A 14,915-nucleotide genomic window follows, 5' to 3' on the forward strand; every position below is an offset into this window, starting at 1 on the left:
AGACATTGACTAAAAAAAGAAGAAAAATGGGGCCAGGTGCAGTGGCTCACGCCTGTAATCCCAACACTTTGGGAGGCTGAGGCAGGTGGATCACCTGAGCTCAGGAGTTCGAGACCAGCCTGGGCAACATGGTGAAACCCCATCTCTACCAAAAAATAAATAAGAAAGAAAAAGAAAAATGGTCAGTGAAACTAAGGAATTTAATTAATTAAACTTTTTTTTTTTTTTAGAGAGGGTCTCGCTCTGCCACCCAGGCAGGAATGCAGTGATGTGATCATAACTCACTGTAGCCTCAACCTCCTGTGTTCATGTAATCCTCCCATCTCAGCCTCCTGAGTAGCTGGGACTACAGGCATGTACCACCATGCTCAGCTAATCTTTTTATCTTTTTTTTTTTTTTTTCAGGAGATGAGGTCTTGCTATGTTGCCTAGGCTTAATTATTTACTTTTAATTAACCTAAACTTAAAAAGCTACATGTTGGTGACATCAGCCAAAAAAAAAAGTAAGGACCTCTGAAAATCATCTTCACAAAAAGAGTGAAAACATGGACAAAAATAGTCAAAATCAGCTTTTTCAGAACTTTGGAAATTAGCCAAAAGCTTATACACATAGCACTTATTCAAGAAAAATAGCTGAATCTCAGCAAGAACAGTTATCTTCGTGGTGTTTTAATTTGCACTGTACCCATTTGTTGTTCTCCAGCTGTATGGTAGCCTTGAAAACCAACAGGCCACAATCACAGTGAAAACCTCAGGTTGGCAGCCATTGGAGGATACAAAATGAGTTTGGAGCTCCTTCAATGCCCCATTCCCAGAGAACTGTCATTATTTGACCTGCCTGGTAGTTCCCTAAAGGACGTGCAAGGATGTTTTTATTTGACTGGACACTTGAAGCTTGCCCTGTATGAACAGCCCCCATCTTCCCATGCTTGTCAAAAATCAGAGGCAACTAACACTGCAGCTTCCTGAGGTAGGTAATGATGTGTTCTCTGTGTTCAGAAAATTTCACAATGTCCACCCTGGAATGGATCTCTTTTCCCCCAATTTGCTCTTTCAATCTAGAAATGTGTGGCCAGGCGCAGTGGTTCACACCTGTAATCCCAGCATTTTGGGAGGTTGAGGAGGGCAGATCACCTGAGGTCGGGAGTTCGAGACCAGCCTGACCAGTATGGAAAAACCCTGTCTCTATTAAAAATACAAAATTAGCTGGGCATGGTGGCACATGCCTGTAATCCCAGCTACTCGGGGGCTGAGGCAGGAGAATTACTTGAACCCAGGAGGCGGAGGTTACGGGGAGGTGGAGGTTGTGGTGAGCTGAGATTGCACCATTGTACTCCAGCCTGGGCAACAAGAGTGAAACTCTGTCTCAAAAAAAAAAAAAAAAAAAAAAATTATAGAAATGTGTATCCTCCAGCTATGGGAAAACTTCCTAAACCATAAACTACAGTGTTGATGATTTCGTAGCCTTTGCTTTCTTTCTCAAACTCCTTCCTGTTATTTGGAGTTTAGATTGATATTCCAATTTTTTTTTTTTTTTTTTGAGACAGAGTCTCATTTTGTCACCCAGGTTGGAGTACAGTGGTGTGATCTCAGCTCACTGCAACCTTCGCCTTCTGGGTTCAAGCAGTTCTCCTGCCTCAGCCTCCCGAGTAGCTGGGATTGCAGGCATGCGCCACCATGCCCGGCTAATTTTTGTATTTTTAGTAGAGATGGTGTTTCATCATATTGGCCAGGCTGGTCTCGAACCCCTAACCTCAGGTGATCTGCCCGCCTTGGCGTCCCAAAGTGCTAGGATTATAGGCATGAGCCACGGCGCCTGGCCTCTAAATTGTTTTTGCCCTTTCTCTCCAATTATACATTTTTTTGCTCAATTCTGTGGGAGAGTACCTTAATTCATCTTCTTTTTTTGAGATAGGGTCTTGCTCTGTTGTCCAGGCTGCAGTGCAGTGGCACAACTGTGGCTCACTGTGGCCTGGACCTCCTGGTCTTAAGCAATCCCTCCACCTCAACCTCCTTTGTAGCTGGGACTACAGGCATGTGCCACCACACCTTGCTAATTTTTTCTTTTAATTTTTATTAGAGACAAGGTGTCACTATGTTGCCCAGGCTGGTCTTGAATTCTTGGACTCAGGCAATCCTCCTGCCTTAGCCTCCTAAGTTGCTGGGACTACAGGAGCATGACACCATGCTTGGCTTTTTTTTTTTTTCTTCAATTTTTAGTGAAGATGAGGTCTCACTATACTGCCCACGCTGATCTTGAATTCCTGGGCTCATGTGATCGTCCCACCTCAGCTTCCCAAAGTGCTGTGATTTCAGGCATGAGCCACTGCACCCAGCCCTTAATTTATCTTCTAACTTTTCTATGGCGTTTAAAAGAAATTTCAGCTGGGTGTGGTGGCTCACGCCTGTAATCCCAGCACTTTGGGAGGCCAAGGCGGGCGGATCACGCGGTCAGGAGATGGAGAACATCCTGGTTAACACGGTGAAAGCCCGTCTGTACTAAAAATACAAAAGAATAGCAGGCGTGGTGGTGGGTGCCTGTAGTCCCAGCTACTTGGGAGGCTGAGGCAGGAAAATGGCATGAACCCGGGAGGTGGAGCTTGCAGTGAGCCGAGATGGCGCCACTGCACTCCAGCCTAGGTGACAGTGCGAGACTCCATCTCAAAAATAAATAAATAAATAAATAAATAAATAAATAAAAGAAATTTCAACTATGTTTTTATTGTGCAGAAGCTGTTTTCATTACCCTGAATTTCTTTTCTTTTTTTTTTTTTGAGACAGGGTCTCACTCTGTCACCCAGGCTGGAGAGCAATTGCATAAACACTTGGCTCACTGCAGCCTCAACTTCTTGGCCTCAAGTGATCCTCCCACCTTAGCCTCCTAAGTAGCTGGGACCACAGGTAAGCACTACCATGCCCTACTATTTTTCTTTCTTTGTTTCTTTTTTTTGTAGAGACAGGGTCTTGCCACGTTGCCCAGGCTGGTCTTGAACTTCTGAGCTGAAGTGTTCCTCCTGCCTCAGCCTCGCAAAGTGCTAGGACTACAGGCATGAGCTACTGCGCCCACCTTGAATTTCTATTTTAAAGTAGTCTGTTCTTGCTTCATGGATACGTGATCTTCTTTTATCTCTGAGTATACTAATTATATAATTTTACTATTATATCTGACTGGCTTTTAAATAGGTTTAACTAGCTTTCCTTATTTTAGCCGCCTTCTTCACCCACACTTCCAGAGGTACCTGGTACAACCAATCTTGAGCCTACTTAGGATTTTCTAGTGTAGTAGTTCTAAAATATGGTCCCTGGATCAGCAGTGTTAGTATCCCCTGGGATCTTGTGTTTTAACAAGATCTCTATATGATTCTGATGCACAGTAAGGCTTCAGAATCACTGCTGTAGTATAAACTGTGATGGTTCTCAGCCTTCCCCACTGCTGGCTTAGGTGTTTGCTTTCTTGGGTCTACTAAGTCAGTTACTTCTTTATCTGTTTCCTTTCCGGTTTCCAAAATTTTTGTTGCTATCTTTTCCTCTCCAGTTTTCCTCATATGTGTGAATTTATATCTTTTTAAAAAAAATCTCTTTATTGTATAAGAGGCCAGGTATGGTGGCTCACGCCTGTAATCCCAGCACTTTGGGAGGCTGAGGTGGGTGGATCACTTGAGGTCAGGAGTTCAAGACCAGCCTGGCCAACACGTTGAAACCCCGTCTCTACTAAAATACTAAAAATTAGCTGGGCATGATGGTGTGCACCTGTAGTCCCAGCTACTTGGGAGGCTGAGGCAGGAGAATCACTTGAATCCGGGAGGTGGAGGCTACTACTCAGGAGGCTGAGGCAGGAGAATCACTTGAACCCAGGAGGCGGAGGCTGCAGTGAGCTGAGATGGTGCACTCCAGCCTGGATGACAGAGCGAGACTCCATTAAAAAAAATCCGTTTATTGTATAAGAGAGGCATCAGGAACAAGCAAAATTAGATGCATGAGTTCAATTTGCCATCTTTACCTAGAAGTTTATATACATTCTCAATTAAGCATTTTCATTTTCAATAAAAATGCAGTTGTAACTCTGTTACCAAATCCAAAAGATGTTTTAGTTCTCATCTAATTAGACCTCTCAACAGTTTCAACCTATTTATCTCCACTTTGAAATACTCTCTTTTAAAAAAAAAAAAAAAATTTGCAACACCTTTTCCCCTCTGCCTGACTTCTAAAGTTGGAGTTCCTAGAGACTTGGGCTCTCTAGGTAATTTTACCTATTCCTACGGCATTATATACATATCTCTCTACCTTGATCTTTCTTCTAACCACAGACTCATATTCTTACTTCCAAGAATATACCCTCCATTTTTTTTTTTTTTTTTTGAGATGTAGTTTTGCTCTTGTTGCCCAGGCTGGAGTGCAACAGCGCGATCTCGGCTCACCATAACCTCCGCCTCCTGGGTTCAAGTGATTCTTTTGCCTCAGCCTCCCGAGTAGCTGGGATTATAGGCATGTGCCACCATGCCTGGCTAATTTTGTATTTTTAGTAGAGACGGGGTTTCGCCATATTGGTCAGGCTGGTCTCGAACTCCCAATCCATCTTTCAAAAAGGTAAATCCCATCTTGTTACTCTCCTGCTTAAAATCTTATCTGGTTGGCCAGGCACGGTGGCTCATGCCTGTAATCCCAGCACTTTGGGAGGCCGAGGCGGGCAGATCACGAGGTCAGGAGGTTGAGACCATCCTGGCTAACATGGTGAAACCCCGTCTCTACTAAAAATACAAAAAATTAGCTGGGCGCGGTGGCAGGCGCCTGTAGTCCCAGCTACTCAGGAGGCTGAGGCAGGAGAATGGCGCAAACCTGGGAGGCAGAGCTTGCAGTGAGCCGAGATCGCGCCACTGCACTCCAGCCTGGGCGAAAGAGCAAGACTCTATCTCAAAAAACAAAAACAAAAACAAAAAAAAACCTTATCTGGCTTTCCATTGCACTTAAAATAAAAACTACACTCATCTAACATGGCCTACCAGGACCTGCCTGATCTCTTCCTCCTGCCTCTTTCCCTCATGGTTACACACTGAAGCCAAACTGGCCTTCTTTCTAATTCCTTTTGAAGAACTGAAGGCTTTAGGACCTTGGTACATGCTGTTCTCTTCTCTTGGAAAACTCCCTCACTCTGTTTGGGTAACTCCTACTATTCTTTTTTTTGGCTTAAATGTACCTGGTCCATGCATAAACTATGTCCTACTGGTTACTATGTCTTATAGTACCTTGTTCTTTTTCTTCCTAGCACTTAGGACCACCTAAATTTTAAATTTACTTATGTGTTTAATGTTTGTCTCTTTCATTAAATTATCCAGATAGTAGGGATCATAATAGTTTCGTTCTCCATTGTATGTTCAGAACATGTAGCAGTGCCTGGCACATAGTGTAAGTACTCAAAATACACTTCCAAAGAGAAGAGAAAAGAATGGACCTTGACGAAGGTCTCAGAGCAAGGTAAGTGGTAAAGCCAACCAAGTCTATCTCAGATCATTTAATTACTTCATTTTTTTTCCTTCTTTTTGAGACAGAGTCTCACTCTGTCACCTGGGGTGGAGTACAGCAGCAGGATCTCAGCTCACTGCAACCTCCACCCCCTGGGCTCAACCGATCCTGCCACTTCAGCCTCCAGAGGAGCTAGGACCACAGACACGCACCACCAAGTCAGGCTAAGTTTTTGGGTTTTTTTGGTAGACAGGGGGTTTCATCATGTTGCCAGGCTGGTCTTGAACTCCTGAGCTCAAGCGATCCTCAGCCTCCCAACGTGCTGGGATTACAGGCATGAGCCACCGCACCCAGCCAAATTGCTTCATTTTTTATTACTCCATACTTCCTACATAAGATACTTCCTACACCTGGCCAAATTGCTTCATTTTTTAAAAATATATTTTATTTAATGTAGTCTCACTCTGTTGCCCCGGCTGGAGTGCAGTGGCATGATCTCGGCTCACTGCAACCTCTGCCTCCCGGGTTAAAGCGATTTCTGGCTAATTTTTGTATTTTTAGTAGAGATGGGGTTTCACCATGTTGGCCAGGCTGCTCTCAAACTCCTGACCTCAAGTGATCCGCCCGCCTTGGCCTCCCAAAAGTGCTAGGATTACAGGTGTGAGCCACTGTGCCTGGCCAAATTGGTTCATTTTTTATTTCTCCATTCTTCCTACATAAGATGCTTTATTTCCCTTTCTTTCTTTCTTTTTTTGAGACAGAGTCCCACTCTGTCACCCAGGCTGGAGTGCAGTGGTGCAATCTTGGCTCACTGCAACCTCCACCTCCCAGGTTCAAGCGATTCTCGTGTCTCAGCCTCCCCAGTAGCTGGGACTATAGGCGCGCCATGACGCCTGGCTAATTTTTTTGTATTTTCAGTAGAGACGGGGTTTCATCATGTTGGCAGTCTGCTTTCCTCCTAACCTCAAGTGATCCGCCTGCCTCGAAGATGCTTTATTTATAAGTGCTTTGGACACACTTTAATAAATGCTCTATTGTATACAGTTGAACTCTATATAACATTTTGAATAATATTGTTAATGCTTACCCTAAGTACTATCATCTCTGTATTGTTTAACAAAATATTTCCACATTTGACAATAAAGTCAGTATTTGAAAGGAAATACTTATTGTGGCTTTCATAAAACAACATTTACCAAATAACAGATTTCAGAAGTGAGAAGTCAAGACAATTACATCTTAATGATTTTTACTTAGGTGAAATAAACTCTGAATTATTAATCATTTTAAGGGGGGGATGCTGTGATTGTTATTTTAACTTCAAATATTCAACGTTAACTTCAAAAATCATTAAACCTGAATGACTTGATATTCTAGTTGTGTTAGTTTGGGCAAGTCACCGAATCTCAGTCTGCTGAGACCATGGTGCTTTATCTGGGGCACAGGTTGTCTCCTGTCTTTTAATTTCTTTACAGCTTAAGCATTTATAATTATCTAACAGAATAAAAATGAATTAATTCAACAAGTTTATTGAGTATCTACTTTGTGCCAGTCAGTGTTCTAGGTGCTAGGAATTCAGCCTGTATTTCAGTGGAAACAGACAGGTAATATTAAATGAGTAAATAAATAAGATATCTCAGATGCTGAGGACTTTGAAAGTCGGAGAGGGAACAGGGGACAAAAGAGATTTACTTTAGTCAGTCAGAAAAGGTCTCTCAAAGGTGTGTTTTTTTTTATTTTTATTATTTATTTATTTATTATTTTATTTATTTATTTATTTTGACACGGAGTCTCACTCTGTTGCCCAGGCTGGAGTGCAGTGGCGCGATCTCGGCTCACTACAACTTCCGCCTCCCAGGTTCAAGCGATTCTCCTGCTTTAGCCTCCCAAGTAGCTGGGATTACAGGTGCCCGCCACAACGTCCGGCTAATTTTTGTATTTTTTTTTTAGTAGAGACAAGGTTTCACCATGTTGGCTAGGGTGGTCTCAAACTCCTGACCTCAGGTGATCCACCCACCTCGGCCTCCCAAAGTGCTGGGATTAAAGGCGTGAGCCACTGCACCCGGCCGGGGTGTCTTTTTAAATAAGACACGAAAGACAAGAAACTGGCCAAGAAAAGATTTGGGAAAGGCAGTCTATGTAAAGCAGTGTTTTTCAAACTAAGGCCCTGACCTACTGCAGTGGACACATGAAATCCATTTAGTGAGCTGGGACCACAATTGAAAAAACTATTAGGATACGTCACACGAAGGAAAACTTTTGTTTCAGTTATACGTATATTTATACACATGTGACCTGTGTATATTCTCATACATACGTATGCATGCATGCCTAAATGAGTCACAATGTGAAGTGTATTTCTTACTATAGTGAGGTCAAAAAATGTTTGAAAGCCACTGAGATAGAAGGACTAGCCACTTAGAACGCCTTAGAGGCAAAAAGAGCTTTGTGCGTTGTAAGAGGAAGCGAGCCCTGGGGAGGAGTGTTATGAAAGAAGGTAGGAAATGCATATAATTTTTCCCACATAGAACCCTCCAGTCAAGCATCTTAAATCTGGACTGCCACCTGTTTTTGTCATGGTTCATCATTTAAGAGATAACATGTGAGAATCATCTCCCTGCTTTAATGTCACTTTGTAAACTGTCACTGAGAAGTTAGTAGTTATACCGACGTGACTGAAAATAACCTCTAAACTAAGAATGTATCTTATATTGAGAACGGATTGTTCGTATAAATAAAAAATGAACAAGAAAACCAGGCTCATAGAACTTTGGCGGAGTCCTCTGGTTCATTTCAGGCCCTTCTTACAAGGCAAAAATTTCATGTTAGTTGGTAATTAATTTTGCAAATCTCTTGGCTATAAATACAAAAGGAAATCGTATAAAAGAAACCACTTAGGTCAAATGTAGAGGAAAAAAATGCTGGGACACTCCCTAAGTGGCCCTCACGACTTATTCCACTGGTTTGTGCCCTGGAAATCCTTACATGTAAAAAAAAAAAAAAAAAAAAAAGGAGGTGGAGCAGGTGTTCAGTAAGGTCCCTTCATACTGTAAAATTCTATGATCTTAAGTTATTTACGATCATTTACTATTTTAAACGTTGCGAAAATTAACCTGGTATTTTAACCAGAACTTTGTAAAAAGAGGAAGTTACATGACATACAATGAAGGTAACGTCCTTAACTTTACGGTAGATGACAGTGAACAACTAGAAGAGAAAGTCAAAGTTATCTCGGGGAGTTTATATTGTACTTAGATTGAGCTGCACTTTGGAACTGTGTGGCCTTTTCACATGAGATCAGCGTCTTGATAAATACAAACTTCCTGAAAAGATGGGTTAAACCTCAAAGCCTTGTAACTACAGCTTGACAGACTCTCGAGGAAAGGTAAACGGAAAGTGAGTTGGCAACACAACTCACCTACAAGTTCTCCAATCATGAAAAGCAAGTAAAGAACGGCAGCAATGGTCAACCTGGTTTTCACCTTTCTCTGCTTCAGTATCTCTCTCTGTTTGCTGCAGTTGTCACAGGAGTCCACCTTCAAACTCAGCTGACTGTTGGTCAAAGGTAAGTCTTGGTCCAGTAAGGAATCATCGTCGGCCTGGAGGGTCGGGTGCGCCCCGTTAACAGGCCTTTCCGGGGCTTCGGAACCGTCATCGGCCACCACAACTCGAAGTTTGTTGAACCGAGAAAGCCCCTCGTCCCCCGCCTCATCCGAGAAGTCAAAGGCGCTGGTGTCATTTAAAAACAGCGGCGCATCATCCTTCCTTAGCAGAGATTTGAGGCGCTTCCACGCGCCAGAGCCGGCCATGGCAGAGGCTGAGCGGCCGCGGTGCGGAACGGCTTGGGGGAGGCGGACGGCCGGCGGCGCCTACTTCACCGGAGCGCCAGTTCTCGAGGGCAGTGCCGCGCGTCCCTCCCCATCCTGTGGAAAACGAAACACGTTATAAATTAAAGGCGCCCTACCACGTCCTCAAGTTCCGAAGCCGCTGGCGGAGGGTCGCAGGGCCGACCCCGAGGCTCCGCCGGGGCTCCGCGAGGGGGCGGCACATCTATTTAATACCTGGGGCGCTGCCGCGGGGCCGCAGCTCATCTCCCCGCCCCCGGCCGGCTCAGCGAGACCGGCTCGCGCTGCTCCACCCGCGGCCGCAGGAGAGCGGGGTCGTGCTCGCGTCCGCCGCGCCCGCCGCCGGAGGCTGGCTCCCCAGGTCTGACAGGTTCGGGGCCGGACGCCCACAGCCGCCGCCTCTCCCCGCCCTGCGCGAGGCCACGCGCGTGCGCCGGGCGAGGCGCGCGAGGGAGGGGTCGGCGCGAGGACACGCAGGCCTGGCGCTCAGGGCTGGGGCGACCGCGATGGGCGGGGGCGCGCGGCCCGCCCCGCCTCTCGCCCCGAGGCTGGCTTGGGGGCCCCCGCGCCGCCTCCGCCCAGGGGTCACTCACTGGCCAACTGAGGGGACTCTGGGCGGCCCCTTCCACCTTCCCAGGCTGGGAGGCAAGTGCGGTCGGAGGGTCACGCCGGGGGCTGGGCGTTGCTGCTAGGAGTTCCCTCCACCAAAAGTGTGTCTCAGGAATCTCGGGTCGGGACCTGGGTTGCGGGTGCTCGGCAGAAGACAAATCCAGCACTTTTCTTGCTAACTGGAAAGGCAAGCAGCTTTTCTCTCCTCGAATTGCTTGTCTCTGGCAAATTGGCAACATTTGCTGCAGTCAACTGGGGAGGGCAAGGCTGTCGTCGTCAGCAGTTCTGTGTCCTACTGTTTTTCAACAAATATGTATTGTCCTCTTTGTACTCTCTGCCGTGTTCCTTTTGCCTCCAAGGTATTTACGATATGGACTAAACTCAAGCACAGAAAATCTAGTACAGGCATACCTTGGAGATACTGCGAATTTGGTTCCAGACCACCGCAATATGACAAAGTGAGGTCTCACAAATGTTTCACGTCCCAGTGCAAATACAATCATGTTTATAATGTAGTCTATTAAGTGTGTAATAGCGTTATGTCTAAAACAATGTGCATACCTTAATTTAAAATATTGGGAGAGAGGGAGGAAAAAGTATATATACATTTGTTAATTGCTTTGAGGAAGGAGGGTCGCTTGAGCCCAGAAGTTCGAGATTACAGTGAGCTATGATTGTGCCTCCGCACCCCTGCCTGGCGACAGAGTGAGACCGTCTCTAAAAATAAACAAGTAAATAAAATACATGACTGCTAAAAAAATGCTAACAATCAGCTGGGCGTGGTGGCCCACGCCTGTAATCTCGGCCCTTTGGGAGGCCGAGGCGGGCGGATCACCTGAGGTTGGGAGTTCAAGACCAGCCTGACCAAAATGGAGAAACCCTGTCTCTACTAAAAATACAAAATTAGCCGGGCATGGTGGCGCATGCCTGTAATCCCAGCTACTAGGGAGGCTGAGGCAGGAGAATCGCTTGAACCCGGGTGGCGAAGGTTGTGGTGAGCCGAGATCATGCCATTACACTCCAGCCTGGGCAAGAAGAGCAAAACTCCGTCTCAAAAAAAAAAAAAAAAAGCTATCAATCATCTAGGCCTTTAGCAAGTCATATGCTTTGCTAGTTGGAGGGTCTTTGCTCCGTGTCGATGGCTGCTGACTGATCTGGATGGTGGCTGCTGAAGGTTGGGGTGGCTGTGGCAATTCCTTAAAATAAGACAACAATGACATTTGCTATATTGATTGACTCTTGTTTTCATGAAAGAGTTCTTGATGGCATGTGATGCTGGTTGATAATATTTTACCCACAGTGGAACTTTCAAAGTTGGAGTCAATCCAGTTTTCTCAAACCCTGCCTCTGCTTTATCAACTAAGTTTATGGAATATTCAAATCCTTTGTTGCCATTTCAACAGTGTTCACAGCATCTTCACAAGGAGTAGATTCTATCTCAAGAAACCACTCTCTCTGCTTATCTATAAGAAGCAACTCCTCATCTGTTCAAATTTTATGAGATTGCAGCAATTCAGTCACATCTTCAGGTTCCACTTCTAGTTCTCTTGCTATTTCCACCACATCTGTAGTTACTTCCTCCATTGAAGTCTTGAATCCCTCAAAATCATCCATTAGGGTTAGAATCCACTTCTTCCAAAATCCTGTTAATGTTGATATTTTGACCTCCCATGAATCACAGATGTTCTTAATGGCATCTGGAATGCTGAATCCTTTCCAGAAGTTTTTCAATTTACTTTACTTAGGTTCATCAGAGGAATCAATGGCAGCTATAGCCTTATGAAAGGTATTTCTTCTTTTTTATTCATTTATTTTTTTTTTTAGATGGTGTTTCACTCTTGTTGCCCAGGCTGGAGTGCAATGGCACGATATCGGCTCACCACAACCTCTGCCTCCCGGTTTCAAACTATTCTCTTGCCTCAGCCTCCCAAGTAGCTGGGATTACAGGCATGTGCCACCACGCCTGGCTAATTTCGTATCTTTAGTAGAGATGGGGTTTCACCATGTTGGCCAGACTAGTCTCAACTCCCGACCTCAGGTGATCTGCCTGCGTCGACCTTCCAAAATGCTGGGATTACAGGCGTGAGCCACCACGCCCGGCCAGTCACCCAGGTTTTGTTCCATTTATAGAGCACAGGTAGAGTAGATTTAGAATAATTCCTACGGCCCCTAGAATTTTCAGAATGGTAAATGAGCATTGGCCTTAACTTAAAGCTACGGGCAGCATTAGCCTCTAACAAGAGAGTGAGATTGTCCTTTGAAGCCAGGCATCAACTTCTCTCTAACTATGAAAGCCCTAGGTGAAATCTTCCAATAGAAGGTTGTTTCCCCTGTACTGAAAATCTGTTGTTTAGTGTAGTCACCTTTAATGATCTTAGCTACACCTTGTGGACAACTTGTTGCAGTTTCTCCATCAGCATTTGCTGCTGCTGCTTGCACTTTTATATTATGGAGATTGCTTTTTTCCTTAAGCCTCACGAACCAACCTCTGCTAGCTTCAAACTTTTCTTTTTTTGTTAAAAAAATTATTTTATTTATTTATTTTTAAATAGAGACAGGGTCTCACTATGTTGCCCAGGCTGGTCTGGGTATTTCTAATTTCCTTCAAGAACTTTTCCATTTCCCAGAGTCAAGCGATAGAAGTTTAATACAAACAAACAAACAAACCCAAACAATCAAAAATAACTTTTCATTTGCATTCACAACCTGGGTAAGAAAAGGCATAGTGCAGGGCGTGGTGGCTCACGCCTGTAATCCCAACACTTTGGAAGGCTGAGGCAGGCGGATCACCTGAGGTCAGGAGTTCGAGAACAGCCTGGTCAACATGGTGAAACCCTGTCTCTACTAAAAATACAAAAATTAGCTGGGTGTGGTGGCATGTGCCAGGTAGCTCCCAGCTGTTCGGGAGGCTGAGGCAGGAGAATCGCTTGAACCTGGGAGGCGGAGGTTGCAGTGAGCCTCGCACCATTACACTCCAGCCTGGACGACAGAGCAAGACTCTGTCTCAAAAAAAAAAAAAAAAGAAAGAAAAGAAAAGGCATAGCTTTCAGCCTATCTCAGCTTGCTTTCTTTTTTCTTTCCTTCCTTCCCTTCCCCCCTTCGCCTTCCTCCCTTCCCCCTCCTTTCCCCTTCCTTCCTTCCCCTTCCCCCCTCCTTTCTCCTTCCTTTCCTGCCTCCCTTCCTCCCTCCCTCCCTCCTTCCTTCGTTCGTTCCTTCCTTCCTTTCTTCCTTCCTTCTTTTCGTCCTTCCTTCCTTCTTTCCTTTTTTTGGAGTGCACAGGCACAATCATGGCTCACTGAAGCCTCTACTGCTCAGGCTCAGGCAATTCTCCCACCTGAGCCTCCCAGAGTGTTAGGATTATAGGTGTGAGCCACCATGCCCATCCTTATCTCAGCTTTCCATATGCCTTTCTCACTACGGTTAATAATTTCTAGCTTTTGATTTAAAGTGAGAGATATACAACTCTTCCTTTCACTTAAACACTTAGAGGTCATTGTAGGGTTATTAACTGGCCCAATTTTAATATTATGTCTTGGAATAGGGAGGGCCAAGGAGAGGGAGAGTGAAGGGGAATGGCTGGTCAATGGAACAGTCGAAACACATACAACATTTATCAGTTAAGTTTGTCATCTTATATGGACAAGGTTCATGATGCCCCCAAATAATTACAATAGTAATATAAAAGATCACTGATCACAGATCAGCATGTCAGATACAATAATAATGACAAGGTTTGAAATATTAAGAGAATTACCAAAATGTGACATAGAGACATGAAGTGAGCCCAGGCTATTGGAAAAATAACGGCAACAGATTTGCTTGACACAGGGTTGCCATAAACCTTCAATTTGCAAAACTGGCAATATCTAAGAAGTGCGAGAAAGTGAAGCACAATAAAACAAGGTGTGCTTATAGAGGTGTCCTTTTGGCTTTTGGGTCTGTTTAACAAAAAAACAAAAAACAGCCAGATGCAGTAGCTCATACCTGTAATCTCAACACTTTGGGAAGCCAAGGGGAGAGGATCTCTTGAGGTCAGAAGTTCAAGACCAGCATGGGCAACATATTGAGACCCTGTCTTTCCAAAAATTTTTTTTAAAGCCTCCAAGGAATTGGCAGTTGCAGTGAGCTATGATTGTGCCACTGTACTCCAGCCTGGGTAATAGAGGGAGACCCCATCTTTAAAAACCAAAACAAAACAAAACCAAAAAAAGAGGAAGAAGAAATAATTGTTGCTTTTTTGTTTTTTGTTTTTTTGAGACAGGGTCTCATTCTGTTGCCAAGGCCGGAGCGCAGCGGTGCGATCTCGGCTCACTGCAGCCTTGACCTCCTGGGCCCAGTCTATCCTCCTGCCTCAGCCTTTTGACTAGCTGGGACCATAGGTGCTTGTCATCATGCCTGGCTAATTTTTGTATTTTTTTCCTTGTAGAGATGGGTTTTTGCCATGTTGCCCAGGCAGGCCTTGAACTCCTGGGCTTAAGTGATCCTCCTGCCTCAACCTCCCATAAGTGCTGGGATTACAGGTGTGAGCCACCACGCTCAGCCAATATTTAAATTCTGTAGCAGCTTCTGATTTAAACCTAAATTATAATATCACAATGGAATGGCAATATGCACCCCTAGCAAAGTCTTAGAGTTTTGTTTGTTTGTTTGTTTTGTTTTGTTTTTGAGACAGGGTCTTGCTCTGTCACTCAGGCTGGAGTGCAGTAGTGTGATCTCGGCTCACTGCAACCTCTGCCTACCTGGTTCAAACAATTCTCATGCCTCAGCCACCCAAGTAACTGTGATTACAGGCAAGCACCACCATGCCTGGCTAATTTTTATATTTTTATTGTTAGTATTTATTATTATTATTATTATTTTTTGAGACAGAGTTTTGCTCTTGTTGCCCAGGCTGGAGTGCAGTGGTACGATCTCTGCTCACTGCAATCTCCGCCTCCAGGGTTCAAGCAATTCTCCTGCCTCAGCCTCCTGAGTACCTGAGATTACAGGCGCCTGCCACCA

The 14,915-nt window shown here is 44.8% G+C and overlaps 1 protein-coding gene and 1 pseudogene across 4 annotated transcripts in view; one reads left to right on the forward strand and one right to left on the reverse strand.

Annotated features, from left to right (window-relative positions):
* Positions 1-14,915, reverse strand: part of SLC30A4 (solute carrier family 30 member 4) — a 49,090-nt gene that overhangs the window by 32,561 nt on the left and 1,614 nt on the right. For 2 of the 4 annotated variants that reach the window (XM_063652207.1, XM_054450660.2), the window contains exons 1-2: positions 9,522-9,704; positions 8,879-9,383 (exon numbers count right to left, since the gene is read on the reverse strand). In XM_063652207.1, coding sequence (XP_063508277.1) covers positions 8,879-9,269 — 391 coding nt within the window. In that variant the 5' untranslated portion in view covers positions 9,270-9,383; positions 9,522-9,704. Of the gene's footprint in view, positions 1-8,878; positions 9,384-9,521; positions 9,732-14,915 lie in introns of those variants that run through there. The other 2 variants (XM_054450656.2, XM_054450657.2) reach the window with 2 other exon arrangements.
* LOC129013931 (non-histone chromosomal protein HMG-17-like) overlaps positions 9,585-14,915 on the forward strand; it is a 33,297-nt pseudogene continuing 27,966 nt past the window's right edge.

The sequence above is a fragment of the Pongo pygmaeus genome, chromosome 16 (genome assembly GCF_028885625.2).
Source record: "Pongo pygmaeus isolate AG05252 chromosome 16, NHGRI_mPonPyg2-v2.0_pri, whole genome shotgun sequence".
Lineage (NCBI taxonomy): Eukaryota > Metazoa > Chordata > Mammalia > Primates > Hominidae > Pongo > Pongo pygmaeus.